General features: G+C 39.3%; 1 protein-coding gene across 1 annotated transcript; it reads left to right on the top strand.

Moving 5' to 3' along the window:
• The first annotated feature begins 9,664 nt into the window (after positions 1-9,664).
• Positions 9,665-10,615, top strand: LOC139638047 (uncharacterized). Its single transcript, XM_071512070.1, has one exon. It carries the CDS (start codon positions 9,665-9,667, stop codon positions 10,613-10,615), a length of 951 nt encoding a protein of 316 aa, XP_071368171.1.
• The last annotated feature ends 5,483 nt before the right edge of the window (positions 10,616-16,098 follow it).

The following is a 16,098-nucleotide window of genomic DNA, read 5'->3' on the forward strand; positions in this document are numbered from 1 at the left end:
TCGACTGTTTCTTGCCATCATCAGTTATCTTGTTAATCAGGTCATTGCTAATCGTTTCTTCTTGATTCTGGGATCTTCAAACTGATGTGACCATGTGTAAACTGGGTGTATTCATTATGAGGGAGAATATTTTAAAAGATGTTTAGATTTTTTTGAGATATTTCTACTTTATTATATAGTGTATATATTTGTGTAACCATTAGATGAAATGCAATGAAGGTCATGGGCCAGATTCAAATCCATAATATCACAAGTGTCTTAGTCTGCTGAACCACCAAGAATGGAATTTCATTTTGGGATATGTTGACACTGAATTGTAATAATAATTGTAATGATTGATTGTAAAACATGTAGGCTATGTTTGTGTCTTTTCACTCCAGTATTGGTCTGCTCAGAATTTGCTTGTGGGAATTATGACATGTTCAAATAAAGTTTCATGGTAAACATATTTAGTGGTTAGGGTTAGGTGGAGACTGTTACTGTGTGTACTTAAATAGCATACCTCACACTATCACAAAATCCAAAGTTAAACATGTGTATGCATATTTCTTCCTTTGTTCATGAGCAACTTTTTAGAGGTGAATCTGTGCAAGGTTTTATACATCTGGGCCCTTACTTTTAAACACCAAAAGTTCCAGAAAACATCTAGTTGTGTGCTTAGTTTGTTATTCTACTAGATTGTCTTTCTCAATTGTTTTTTTTATTGTTATTCAGATCCCTAATGGTTATTTGCATCTAAAGATTCTGTATATGCAGAGCAAACAAGATTCAGATTTGTTTTTGATACATTTAACTCCCTCTCTAATGTAACATTAGAACAAGACATGTAGAGTGCATAGTCATTTGCAAAAAGTGATATTTGCCTCAATTACCAATAATGTGCGCTGATTTGTAAACACAGAGGACCAAGACAAGTACCCTGAGGGACTCCACGCTGTAGCTCCTTGACTCCTCAACCTCCTTGACTCCTCTGGGATCAGTGCAGTCAATGCTGTCATCGAGAGGATGGTACTGGAGCAATTTTTTTCATCCTCATTATTATTTGCTTTGCAAACATTTCTTGGCTGATTTGCAGGTACCAATATTTTGGTGAAGACACATTTCTTGTTTCCACTGTACAACATAAACATCGTAGTATTTAAAAACGTGAATAATGAGAAATTGCAAAACATAAATTACAAATGATATAAATTAACCCCGTCCTTTGGCCATCCACTGACTTTTTCATGGTCCAATCAATGGCGACAAGGAAGAGCAGGGGGGACAATGGACAGCTTTGTCGTACTCCTGTTTTAATGTGGAGGGTGTCCGAGAGCTTACCATTTGAGATGACTTGGCCTGTGAATCCATCATGGGGGGGTGTCTGGGGGAGGTCTGTTCAGGACGTCATCAAAGTGCTCTAGTTGTTGGGACTCTTTAGTGAGAAGGTTTCCCTGTTTGTCTCTGATAGGTCGGCCAAAGCTCTTGTTCTTACAAGCCAACTGTCGGGTGATTTTGTACAATTCCTTAGCATTGTTCTGCCTGGCTGCTGCCTCTGCTTTGTTGGCGAGCTCTTCCGCCTGTGCTTTCTTGTCCCGTCAAAGAAGTTCCCGTCAATTTAGTCAGCGTTGAAGGATTATCCTTAGGGTGCTTCTGTGAGAAATGTGTCTATAGGAAGTTATCCCTACTCATTTACTGTACATTGATCATGTTAATGGATCTATGATCTGTATGTGCTCTTTATTCTGGGTCAGTGTTGGAAAGATGACTTTGGTTTATGGGATTTGACACTGAAAATCGATTGGGTGCTATAAATCATTAACCAGGAAACACTGTAAAAGCAATGAAATGAAACTGATACCAAACTGAGTTACAGATGCACTGGGGGGCATTAAATGGCACTCTGGCTAACACCACTCATACACTGCAAAAGAAAAGAAGTGATCAATTAACACTACAGGAAAGCATGCAATAAGAAGGGAGCCACTATACTGAACACCACCCCAGAGCAAGTACGGCCGCAACCACTCACTAGAAAAAGCAAACACAACTGTTAGGAGATAGGAAATCAGAGCCGTGGGATCACTCCAAAACCGCTGTGATCACCACGCTTTACAGGCATGAATATTTAAGACAATTGATAAAAAAAAAAAAACAACCAACAAGGCAAAGCAGCAGTGGCAGATGTCCTCAGTGGACACAAACACATTTGCTATGTCTCCTATCAAGCATGGATCTCCCAGCAACCTATTGTGGCGGGTCTATGGTGGAAGGCCAAATGCAGCAGTACTGGAACCTCTCTCAATGAGGGGCATCAGAGCACAACACCCAGGGCAAAAGGGGAGAGCATTCTGGTAGTACTTCTACCTGTAGGCTAATTGTCTTAATTATCCTGTTTATTATTATGATTATTATTATTGTTATGATTTATATAATTTATTATATTTATATTAGGCCTATATATTGATTATTTATTTATATTTATATTTATTTATATTCTTATTATTTATTTTTATTATTATTATTATTATTATTATTATTATTATTATTATTATTGTTATTATTATTATTATTATCATTGTTATCATTATTATCATTATTATTACTATTGTTCTTATTAGTATGATTATTATTCTGTGTTATATCATTAAAAAGCATGTCATTGAATGCCAAATAACAGATTTGCGTGGGTCACATATGTCACATAGCCTATGTCACATATTATGCAGCATGTAACTTTTTGGCATTAAATAGGGCAGAATTAATTTAGCAGATTTTTGAATGGAGTTTGGTCTGACATTGTTTTGTGCTATTCCAGGCAAATTAAACCTGGTAAATGTCCCATGTTTTGGGATTTCACATTTCCTTTTATTGATAGACTTGTTAAAGATGTAGACCCCAGTAGAATTCTAGAATGTTGCTGCAGTTCACTGGGAATTCTCACTTAAATCAGCATTTTCTTGCTCATTACAAACAAACAGCTATATCTCAGAAATAAAAAGAAATTGACAATCACAAGTTTTTCCATTTAAAAAAAACACAACTTTCCCTTTAATTCGGTACCAAATACATGGCAAGGCGATTCAGGGCGTCTCCTTACTTCAGTGTCATTCACAGTATGACAACAAAACAGATCCTTCCTATCTTGGCTAACGATAAGCTTTCAGAATACATACAAAACCTCCAGCGCCTCAACCCACACAGTAATAAGATCAGAGAGTAACAGTCGCCAAACAAATATGGAAAAAGTCAGTAAACTTACTGTATATGGATAAAAGTTGCCGCAACCCGGTCAGTCCTCCTACCGACTCTTTGGCGCACTGCCTCCCGGAAAACAGCGTCCGTCTCTGGTGGTGAGAGCCAGGTAGGTCCTGCTGGTTAATGAAGGTGATCTTGTGTCTTGTTTTATCGAACAAGACGATTAAACCCGGGGAAAATCAAACATCTCAGTGTCACCAGATACATTTTCCGGTTCCGGTTCATCGATGACAACTTGAAGTATATATAAAACAAAGCTGATAACTTGATTTTCAGTTTTCATTTTAAACTATTTAAAAATGACAGGCGCTCTTGGGCGCTATAGTGAAATATAGAATGGGCGCTCTCGGGCGCTATGGGGTCTAGAGGGTTAATGAAGACTTTAAAGTTCAGGACTAGACGAAACGCTGCAGAGAAAAGTTGCAGCGGTGTAAACTCCCCCGTCTCAGCTGGAATCAAGCCGGCTGATGGCGTTGCTGTGACTCAGCTTGTCAGGTGGCACGTGTCTGGTTTTAGAATATTGTTTTAGAAAATTGTTTATTTATGTTTATTATGATTGTATAGATTGTGTTAATATGCTTTGGCAACGTTGTATTGTATGCAGTCATGCCAATAAAGCCACTTGAATTGAATAGTGTTATAGTATGTGTCTAGATGCTAGACGCTAAGTTGCTTTCACGGGAAGTCCGACAGCGGAATATCCCTCTTGTAAATTTGTAACCACGGCGATAACACAGCGTTACCCTTGGGAGAAATGAATGCTTTCAAGAGGAAGAAACTTTTAATTTCCTCCACGGGGAATACCAAGGAAGAGAGCGTCCATTTTCCTGAGTTGACACAGTAAACGCCATTTTGGTGAAATTTTATAGATGATACTCTGACGTCCCGTTCCCGTGAAGGCAGCATGAAGCTGCGCTACAGAAAGCTGACAGAAACACTAGTCTCATTGGTGTAAACTGGCAGGTTTTAGAATGTTGCAGACTACATTCTTTTGCAAGTAGTTGCAAGTTTCAACTCGTGTCGTCGTGAATCTTTGGTGTAAACTCGCCTTTCATTAACTCATTAACTACACCAACTGTAAGGAGGAGTAAGTGAAAGTGTTTTCACACTCATCCTAAGAGAGTGAATGAGACACCAGATAAATGAGCTGGAAGACCTGAAAGGAACAGCTAAATATCAGCCATGGTGGATCGAGGTGTTCGACTTGAAGTCCTGTCTGTGCTGTCTGGAAATCGCATAGAACATCTGGAGAAGTCTGCTAAAACCAGTGGTAAATCTCTAACTGTTGAGGACTTTCATATCTCCACCATCCTTGGCAGAGGCTCCATCTCAAATAAGTATGAAAGCGACCTCAGAGTAAATGTGGAGGAGTTATTCGACCCACTGTATGACTTTGACTTCACCTCTTTAACTAAATCATTTAAGTGTGTAAGGGGTGATGAATCTTATCAGCGTCCTCTTGGCTGGTACCGCATGGCCCTGAAGGTCAAAGATAAATACCCAGATGGAAACACCTGGCTGGGGCCAGATGGATGGAGGAGCAGCTCTGCACCAGGAGAATGGCCGGTCTCCTATCATGGTACAAGTCTTGATGGTGCCAAAGGAATCATCACATCTCATTACAAAGCAGGGAGCCGTGCTGCTCATGGAAGAGGCATTTACTCAACACCTAAGCTGGATAAGGCAGAGAAGCACTACGCAAAGACCTTTAAATCCAAGACGAATGGGAAAACCTACAAAGTGATCATGCAGAACCGCATCAATCCTTGCCAGAGAGAGAAACCCACTGAGAATTACTGGCTGATTCCTGTTCCATGGGGGTTGTCAGACAAGGAGGAGAGAGAGATAGTGGAAGAGTCCATTCGACCCTATGGCATCCTGATTAATGAGGTTCAAGATCCAGAAGAGAGCAGCGATGTTACTTCTACGGGAAACTGTACAACTGCTCCCAAAACCCCTCCTTCTCCTCTCTCCCCTCGCACAATTACCCCTCCTCCTGTAACCTATTCTCCTCCTGCACACCTGCCCACTCGTACCTCCTCTTCTCAGAGTGAAACTGACTTTGCTACCATCATTTGTCTTTTCATAGCGTTCATGGCGTTTATATGTCATGTCATCGGCAATCTTGATGTCAAGCATTAATCGACTGTTTCTTGCCATCATCAGTTATCTTGTTAATCAGGTCATTGCTAATCGTTTCTTCTTGATTCTGGGATCTTCAAACTGATGTGACCATGTGTAAACTGGGTGTATTCATTATGAGGGAGAATATTTTAAAAGATGTTTAGATTTTTTTGAGATATTTCTACTTTATTATATAGTGTATATATTTGTGTAACCATTAGGTGAAATGCAATGAAGGTCATGGGCCAGATTCAAATCCATAATATCACAAGTGTCTTAGTCTGCTGAACCACCAAGAATGGAATTTCATTTTGGGATATGTTGCCACTGAATTGTAATAATAATTGTAATGATTGACTGTAAAACATGTAGGCTATGTTCCTGTCTTTTCACTGCTCAGAATTTGCTTGGGGGAATTATGACATGTTCAAATAAAGTTTCATGGTAGAAAATATTTAGTTGGAGACTGTTACTGTGTGTACTTATATAGCATACCTCACACTATCACAAAATCCAAAGTTAAACATGTGTATGCATATTTCTTCCTTTGTACATGAGCAACCTTTTAGAGGTGAATCTATGCAAGGTTTTACACATCTGGGCCCTTACTTTTAAACACCAAAAGCTCCAGAAAACATCTAGTTGTGTGCTTAGTTTGTTATTCAACTAGATTGTCTTTCTCAATTGTTTTTTTTATTGTTATTCAGATCCCTAATGGTTATTTGCATCTAAAGATTCTGTATATGCAGAGTAAACAAGATTCAGATTTGTTTTTGATACATTTAACTCCCTCTCTAATGTAACATTAGAACAAGACATGTAGAGTGCATAGTCATTTGCAAAAAGTGATATTTGCCTCAATTACCAATAATGTGCGCTGATTTGTAAACACAGAAGACCAAGACAAGTACCCTGAGGGACTCCACGCTGTAGCTCCTTGACTCCTCAACCTCCTTGACTCCTCTGGGATCAGTGCAGTCAATGCTGTCATCGAGAGGATGGTACTGGAGCAATTTTTTTTATGTTCACCCATATTTCATCCTCATTATTATTTGCTTTGCAAACATTTCTTGGCTGATTTGCAGGTACCAATATTTTGCCATCCACTGACTGTTTCATGGTCCAATCAATGGCGACAAGGAAGAGCAGGGGGGACAGTAGACAGCCTTGTCGTACTCCTGTTTTAATGTGAAGGGTGTCCGAGAGCTTACCATTTGAGATGACTTGGCCTGTGAATCCACCATGGGGGAGTGTCTGGGGGAGGTCTGTTCAGGACGTCATCAAAGTGCTCTAGTTGTTGGGATTCTTTAGTGAGAGGGTTTCCCTGTTTGTCTCTGATAGGTCGGCTAAAGCTCTTGTTCTTACAAGCCAACTGTCGGGTGATTTTGTACAATTCCTTAGCATTGTTCTGCTTGGCTGCTGCCTCTGCTTTGTTGGCGAGCTCCTCCGCCTGTGCTTTCTTGTCCCGTCAAAGAAGTTCCCGTCAATTTAGTCAGCGTTGAAGGATTATCCCTAGGGTGCTTCTGTGAGAAATAGTGTCTGTAGGAAGTTATCCCTACTCATTTACTGTACATTGATCATGTTAATGGATCTATGATCTGTATGTGCTCTTTATTCTGGGTCAGTGTTGGAAAGATGACTTTGGTTTATGGGATTTGACACTGAAAATTGATTGGGTGCTATAAATCATTAACCAGGAAACATTGTAAAAGCAATAAAATGAAACTGATACTAAACTGAGTTACAGATGCACTGGGGGGCATTAAATGGCACTCTGGCTAACACCACTCATACACTGCAAAAGAAAAGAAGTGATCAATTAACACTACAGGAATGCATGCAATAAGAAGGGAGCCACTATACTGAACACCACCCCAGAGCAAGTACGGCCGCAACCACTCACTAGAAAAAGCAAACACTTACAACTGTTAGGAGATAGGAAATCAGAGCCGTGGGATCACTCCAAAACCGCTGTGATCACCACGCTTTACAGGCATGAATATTTAAGACAACGGATAAAAAAACAAACAACCAACAAGGCAGAGCAGCAGTGGCAGATGTCCTCAGTGGACACAAACACATTTGCTGTGTCTACTATCAAGCATAGATCTCCCAGCAACCTATTGTGGCGGGTCTATGGTGGAAGGCCAAATGCAGCAGTACTGGAACCTCTCTCAATGAGGGGCATCAGAGCACAACACCCAGGGCAAAAGGGAAGAGCATTCTGGTAGTGCTTCTACCTGTAGGCTAATTGTCTTATTTATCCTGTTTATTATTATGTTTATTATTATTGTTATGATTTATATAATTTATTATATTTATATTAGGCCTATATATTGATTATTTATTTATATTTATATTCTTATTATACATTATTATTATTATTATTATTATTATTATTATTATTATTATTATTATTATTGTTATTATTATTATTATTATTGTTATCATTATTATCATTATTATTACTATTGTTCTTATTAGTATGATTATTATTCTGTGTTATATCATTAAAAAGCATGTCATTGAATGCCAAATAACAGATTTGCGTGGGTCACATATGTCACATAGCCTATGTCACATATTATGCAGCATGTAACTTTTTGGCATTAAATAGGGCAGAATTAATTTAGCAGATTTTTGAATGGAGTTTGGTCTGACATTGTTTTGTGCTATTCCAGGCAAATTAAACCTGGTAAATGTCCCATGTTTTGGGATTTCACATTTCCTTTTATTGATAGACTTATTAAAGATGTAGACCCCAGTAGAATTCTAGAATGTTGCTGCAGTTCACTGGGAATTCTCACTTAAATCAGCATTTTCTTGCTCATTACAAACAAACAGCTACATCTCAGAAATAAAAAGAAAATGACAATCACAAGTTTTTCCATTTAAAAAAAACACAACTTTCCCTTTAATTTGGTACCAAATACATGGTAAGGCGATTCAGGGCGTCTCCTTACTTCAGTGTCATTCACAGTATGACAACAAAACAGATCCTTCCTATCTTGGCTAACGATAAGCTTTCAGAATACATACAAAACCTCCAGCGCCTCAACCCACACAGTAATAAGATCAGAGAGTAACAGTCGCCAAACAAATATGGAAAAAGTCAGTAAACTTACTGTATATGGATAAAAGTTGCCGCAACCCGGTCAGTCCTCCTACCGACTCTTTGGCGCACTGCCTCCCGGAAAACAGCGTCCGTCTCTGGTGGTGAGAGCCAGGTAGGTCCTGCTGGTTAGTGAAGGTGATCTTGTGTCTTGTTTTATCGAACAAGACGATTAAACCCGGGGAAAATCAAACATCTCAGTGTCACCAGATACATTTTCCGGTTCCGGTTCATCGATGACAACTTGAAGTATATATAAAACAAAGCTGATAACTTGATTTTCAGTTTTCATTTTAAACTATTTAAAAATGACGGGCGCTCTTGGGCGCTATAGTGAAATATAGAATGGGCGCTCTCGGGCGCTATGGGGTCTAGAGGGTTAATGAAGACTTTAAAGTTCAGGACTAGACAAAACGCTGCAGAGAAAAGTTGCAGCGGTGTAAACTCCCCCGTCTCCGCTGGAATCAAGCCGGCTGATGGCGTTGCTGTGACTCAGCTTGTCAGGTGGCACGTGTCTGGTTTTAGAATATTGTTTTAGAAAATTGTTTATTTATGTTTATTATGATTGTATAGATTGTGTTAATATGCTTTGGCAACGTTGTATTGTATGCAGTCATGCCAATAAAGCCACTTGAATTGAATAGTGTTATAGTGTGTGTCTAGATGCTAGACGCTAAGTTGCTTTCACGGGAAGTCAGACAGCGGAATATCCCTCTTGTAAATTTGTAACCACGGCGATAACACAGCGTTACCCTTGGGAGAAATGAATGCTTTCAAGAGGAAGAAACTTTGAATTTCCTCCACGGGGAATACCAAGGAAGAGAGCGTCCATTTTCCTGAGTTGACACAGTAAACGCCATGTTGGTGAAATTTTATAGATGATACTCTGACGTCCCGTTCCCGTGAAGGCAGCATGAAGCTGCGCTACAGAAAGCTGACAGAAACACTAGTCTCATTGGTGAAAACTGGCAGGTTTTAGAATGTTGCAGACTACATTCTTTTGCAAGTAGTTGCAAGTTTCAACTCGTGTCGTCGTGAATCTTTGGTGTAAACTCGCCTTTCATTAACTCATTAACTACACCAACTGTAAGGAGGAGTAAGTGAAAGTGTTTTCACACTCATCCTAAGAGAGTGAATGAGACACCAGATAAATGAGCTGGAAGACCTGAAAGGAACAGCTAAATATCAGCCATGGTGGATCGAGGTGTTCGACTTGAAGTCCTGTCTGTGCTGTCTGGAAATCGCATAGAACATCTGGAGAAGTCTGCTAAAACCAGTGGAAAATCTCTAACTGTTGAGGACTTTCATATCTCCACCATCCTTGGCAGAGGCTCCATCTCAAACAAGTATGAAAGCGACCTCAGAGTAAATGTGGAGGAGTTATTCGATCCACGGTATGACTTTGACTTCACCTCTTTAACTAAATCAGTTGACTGTGTAAGGGGTGATGAATCTTATCAGCGTCCTCTTGGCTGGTACCGCATGGCCCTGAAGGTCAAAGATAAATACCCAGATGGAAACACCTGGCTGGGGCCAGATGGATGGAGGAGCAGCTCTGCACCAGGAGAATGGCCGGTCTCCTATCATGGTACAAGTCTTGATGGAGCCAAAGGAATCATCACATCCAATTACAAAGCAGGGAGCCGTGCCATTCATGGAAGAGGCATTTACTCAACACCTGACCTGGATATTGCCGAGGTGCTCTATGCAAAGACCTTTAAATCCAAGACGAATGGGAAAACCTACAAAGTGATCATGCAGAACCGCATCAATCCCTGCCAGAGAGAGAAATCCACCGAGAATTACTGGCTGATTCGTGTTCTAAGGTGGTTGTCAGACGAGGAGGAGAGAGAGATAGTGGAAGAGTCCATTCGACCCTATGGCATCCTGATTAAAGAGGTTCAAGATCCAGAAGAGAGCAGCGATGATACTTCTACTGGAAAATGTACAACTGCTCCCAAAACCCCTCCTTATCTTCTCACCTACCCTCGCACAATTACCCCTCCTCCTGTAACCCGTTCTCCTCCTGCACATCTTCCCACTCGTACCTCCCCCTCTCCGCTTACACCTGACTTTGTTGCCATCGTTTCTGTTTTCATATCACTCGTGATCGTGATTATATTCAGGAGGTTCTGTACTTAAGTACAATTTTGAGGTACTTGTACTTTACTTGAGTATTTCCATTTTATGCTACTTTGTACTTATACTCCACTACATTTTAGAGGGAAATATTGTACTTTTTACTCCATTACATTTATTTCACAGCTATAGTTACTAGTTACTTTTCAGATCAATATTTTATTTTTAAAACATTTGATCATCTTTATAAAATAACTATAAAATAGCATTGTTATAGATTAGACTACCCAAAAGTATAGCTAAATTGTTAAGATTAGCTTCACGTTGACAACTTTAAAATGCTGCTTACATGTACATGTATGTCAATAAATCAGTCTTAATATTCCAATAATTTATGAAAAATATATCTCTCTAAATGGGGACAGTTTGCATAATGAGTAAGTTTACTTTGATACTCTAAGTACATTTTGCTGCCAATACTTATGTACTTTACTTAAGTAAGATTTTGAATGCAGGACTTTTACTTGTAATGGAGTATCTTTACATTGTTGTATTGCTACTTTTACTTAAGTAAAAGATCTCAGTACTTCTTCCACCACTGATTATATTTCATTTCATCAACGATCTTGAAGTCAAACGTTAATCGACTGTTTCTTGTCATCAGTTATCTTGTTAATCACTTCATTGCTAATCGTTTCTTCTTGATTCTGGGCTCTTCAAACTGATGTGACCATGTGTAAACTGTGTGTATTCATTATGAGGGAGAATATTTTAAACGATGTTTAGATTTTTTAGAGATATTTCTACTTTATTATATAGTGTATATATTCGTGTAACCATTGGATGAAATGCAATGAAGGTCATGGGCCAGATTCAAATCCAATATCACAGTCTGCTGAACCACCAAGAATGGAATTTCATTTTGGGATATGTTGACAATGAATTGTAATAATAACTGTAATGATTGACTGTAAAACATGTAGGCTATGTTCCTGTCTTTTCACTATTGGTCTGCTCAGAATTTGCTTGTGGGAATTATGACATGTTCAAATAAAGTTTCATGGTAAACATATTTAGAGTTGGAGACTGTTACTGTGTGTACTTAAATAGCATACCTCACACTATCACAAAATCCAAAGTTAAACATGTGTATGCATATTTCTTCCTTTGTACATGAGCAACTTTTTAGAGGTGAATCTATGCAAGGTTTTACACATTTCTTTTTTCCACTGCACATGTTTATGCAACATAAACATCGTAGTATTTACAAACGTGAATAATGAGGAATTCATGAGGAATTACAAATGATATACATTAACATATCCACACCAAAAAGAGTGGTAAAATGCAAAGATTAAAAAAGAAAAACATTATACCAAGAAAAACAGATCTACATATCATGTTTGTGTTGATATGAATATAAAAAAAACTCAACAACAATTATTTACTGTGGAAGCTATATAAAGAAACTATTCTGAACTACATTATGGTCAAAGTGCCATGAAGCTTAAAAACAAAGATGTAATGATTCTTTGGAGATTAGAGGACCTGTTTTTAGAAAGCTTTAACACTGAAGTAAGCAGGTCTGTAGCCCATAGAAGGAGCAATGTTGCATAGTGTGTGGGCAACTGTCCTGAGTGCAGTGTCCTAACAGATCCCAGTACGTCTTGGGGTAAACCCTAGCTCATGACAAACAGTAAACACATGGTTGGCCAAATGACTCATAAACTGGCAATGCAGACAAGCCCTCTTTTTTTTTTTTAATAAATTTTATTTTGATTTTTTCATTTTAATGAACAGGTACAGAGTTACAAGTAATCTCTCCTATTCTAACCCTCCTCCCCATTCCCACCCCCCATCCCATCCAAGGTTAACATACACATATATACTAACATACATACATACATACATACACAGAAAGGCAGTACTATTTAAATAAATTGTGCATTCCAAAGGGCATATATAGAAGCCAGAAAAATGTTAACCATAACCATGCTTCTTTTCCTGCACCATACGGGCGCATGTATTTATGTCATGTACTTGATTTCAAACTAATTAAATCATGACACAGCTCTTAATGAGTTCCAACCTGTTTACTGTCAAGTGTCGTTTTGTCTTTTCCATGGTGTTGTCACCGCATTATTGCAGGCATTGAAAGGTAAGGGCAGGCAGGGTTGAGACACTTTCACTCCTCTATATCTGTCCACTAACAAACTACAACACTCCTCTACACCTAAACACTATAGTTTGTAGTTTGTACACTACCACAGTTAAACAGCGCTTGAGAAAATCATTTTTTCATAAATCATGTCTGTTGTTTATTCAGAGTATGCACTAACTAAAGTGAAAGGCCCTGAGACCAGAGATACAATAAAACCTTGATTTGAGAAATTTTACTTCCAGTATCTCCCATGTGAGTCACTCATTCATTTACAGTAGTACTCAGGTATATATGCCTCTACATGCCCAGAGGATTGTTATATTCCTCACTTTAAACAGGGATGGACTTGTTGACCTCACAGTGCCAGACAAGAAGTCACAGAAAAGCAAGACCATTCATATCCATCATTTTATTTGTAACAACCTATAACTTGTGGTTATTTGGGGGAAAGCACTATGCTACTTGATATTTGTATCTAAAATTTAAAGCATATAGGTTTTGGGACCATTCAGTCCTTGACCTGAAGAACAGAACTTTCCTTTATTATGTTCACATATGCACAATTCCAATACAAAATTTCATACAATCTCAATCCATGTAATTTAATGCAAATCAGATTGTCCCAATTTCACACAACAATACAAATATAAACCATTTACAGCATTACGATACATTTCAAACTCTTTTTTTTTTTTACTTGGATTATGGATGCAAAACTAAACCTTCACTTGAACTGTCACTTTTTATTTCTTTATTTCTTTATCTGCATTGTGCTGTTATCCTACTATTACATGCCCATTTTTTTTTTTTTTTTGCATTCTATCTGTACTTAATCCATGTTTTTTTGCCAGAGAGATCTAAGCAGCAGCAAGAAATCGAAAGAAGGTAAGAAAGAAGATAAAGTGTGTGCATTGAATCTATGGAAGAGACAAAAAAGAAAGAGTGGCCAAGGACAGCTTTCTGCAAGAATCCTTTTAACTGTCAAATCACTCATCAACAAGGAGAAGAGTGTGAATCTAAAAGTAACATAGCAGGGACTAGAAATTAACCAAGAAAAGACACAGATCTAGTCTCCTATCAGATATACAGAAGTGCACCAGATGTCTTTAGAGTTTGACTGAAGCTCATGAAAGTAACACGGGATTAGCGAATAATCCCCAGATCATTACAGAGTGGCACAGGGATTCTAAGGATACGAGAAAGAGTCTTTAGAAATACGTCATTTTCAGCCCATACGACTCCTCAGTGTCAAAGGAAAGATTTTATTAACATTTTCATAGTACACTTTGGATTCCAAAAGCAGAAATTAGAGCACACAAGCATGATTTGGCAACACATTCAATCAGTATTTGTAGATGTGGAAAATGCCTTTGGGTTAGATTTCATTAGAGAACAGAATGTCATCAAAAATTTGGCTAGATCCTATTTTCATGTATCATGGCAGGGTGCATAATCTTCCGGGCTGCTTTCGCTATGGCAACGGAGGTAATCACTAAGGCGTCAAAGTGGGTCGAGGGTGGGAAAAGTCGGCGGGAGGGGAATAGTTTCCCTTCCATCAGGGTGTATATGGAAAATATTACAACTATAACTTCAACAAAACCCTGTTAAAAAGGCTGCTTGCCAAGTTGAACTGAAAGTGGACAAGGATGAAGAGGCGGTTCCGACAATATGGGAACAGAATGTCAAACGTTTAGGAAGATCATGCAAGGCAAGGCAAACTTTATTTATATAGCACATTTCATACACAAGGCAAATACAATGTGCTTCACATAAAACATAAAAAATACATAAAATGACATTAAAAACGAAAAGAAAGAAAGATGTTGAGCAGTCACTCTCACACTGGTGACACCTCTGGTCAGCCAGTATAACTTCTCTGAGAGTGACTCCCTCAATTTTTCCTCTCATGCAACACCTACCTTACAGACAAAAGAGCAGATTGAGGATTTAAGACAAACTGTGATAGGAGGGTTAGAGAGCATCAATCTCTGAACCCATCGTCTATCGGTCTGACAACGATTAGACTCTGGGGGCGACGGCCAATATTTCGGGGTTTCCGGTGTGACGAGTCGAACGTTACTCCACACAATACACAAACATCCATACTTTTTGAAGGTGTTTTAGGTCCAGACGACGTTTCGGCTAATCTCTATAAACAGATATCTACATATGAGACGTCGTTTCTCAACTCCGACTCCATTCTTGCATCTCAAGGTGCTAATCGGACCGTAAACAATGACCGGTGCATGGAAGAGGAAGTCTTGGCCTGGATGTCCGGCTGGCTACACCGGAAACCCCGAAATATTGGCCGCCGCCCCCAGAGTCTAATTGTAGACGATGGGTTCCGAGACTGGAGAGCATAGATGGGTTCCCAGCAAAGCTCGAGCACTTCAAGCCGATGTCCTGGCTGATGTTGCAACTGTATGGGATTCCCATAATGAACACAGAGAAGTTAAAGAGACTCGATTAGGAAATGACTAGGAGTCCCTCGATGCCTCTAGATGTCCCTAGTGGTGTAGCACTCTACAATATGGGAAGGAGGCCCTTGAGTTTGTGCAAAAGTAAGACTTGACTCGAACACAGCACCTCCTCTAGCAAATCAACCCCTAAAGAAGCAGTTCGGGACGGGATGTACAATCAGCATTTAGACACATTGTAGATATTAGGGATGCTGTGGAATTCAACAGGCCTTGGTCTTGGTGGTAAGTAATGGAACTGGCATGGGACAAAGCAACTCTGTTAGAAAACAAGAAGCTGCTCGTACAAGAGGAAGCAGCAGGGACAATGGATGGACTCGGAAAGTGTAGAGAGGAAGAATGTTGGATGGGAAGAGCTTCGGAATAGGGAGGCATTTTTTGGATGACTGCGTTTACATGCACATTCTGAATAAAGTGCTTCCATGGGAAATTGGGAAATGCCAGTCCCAGCAGTGGTAGTCATCACCAGCCTTAAGACCTGACCTGGGATTGCGATCCAGTACTCAGCGGACTGGAGGACACAAAGGATTCTGAAGCAGCCGAATGTTCTGGCTGACACCAGTTTGGGTCCAAAGCATGAAAATTGATCCTTATATGACTAAGACAGGAGTTATACGTCATATGATTGCAGAATGAAGTGGGTCATACATCATTCTCAGATCTTGGTATAGTTGTTTTGTCAAGCCAGTGGAAGTTCATGGCTCCTGAACTGTTACGGAGATATGTTTTCGAAAATGTGAGATGTTGCAAGATTCGGTGATTCTTGGGTGTTGGTACTAGTTTCTTCCTCTGGAGGTGCTGGAGGGTCAGACAGTCTGAAACTCCTCTTCACTCCTCATCTGGACAGCTGTAACTGATAGGAGAAAACACACACACACACACACACACACACACACACACATTCATCA

The sequence above is a fragment of the Centroberyx affinis genome, unplaced genomic scaffold, assembly GCF_046629955.1.
Source record: "Centroberyx affinis isolate AG114_WGS23_722 - 3 ecotype Tasmania unplaced genomic scaffold, CSIRO-AGI_Caff_v1 ptg006062l_1, whole genome shotgun sequence".
NCBI lineage: Eukaryota > Metazoa > Chordata > Actinopteri > Beryciformes > Berycidae > Centroberyx > Centroberyx affinis.

Bases quoted from the DNA above. Each gene is read 5' to 3' on its own strand.
- LOC139638047 (XM_071512070.1), top strand. From the start codon at position 9,665: ATGGTGGATCGAGGTGTTCGACTTGAAGTCCTGTCTGTGCTGTCTGGA.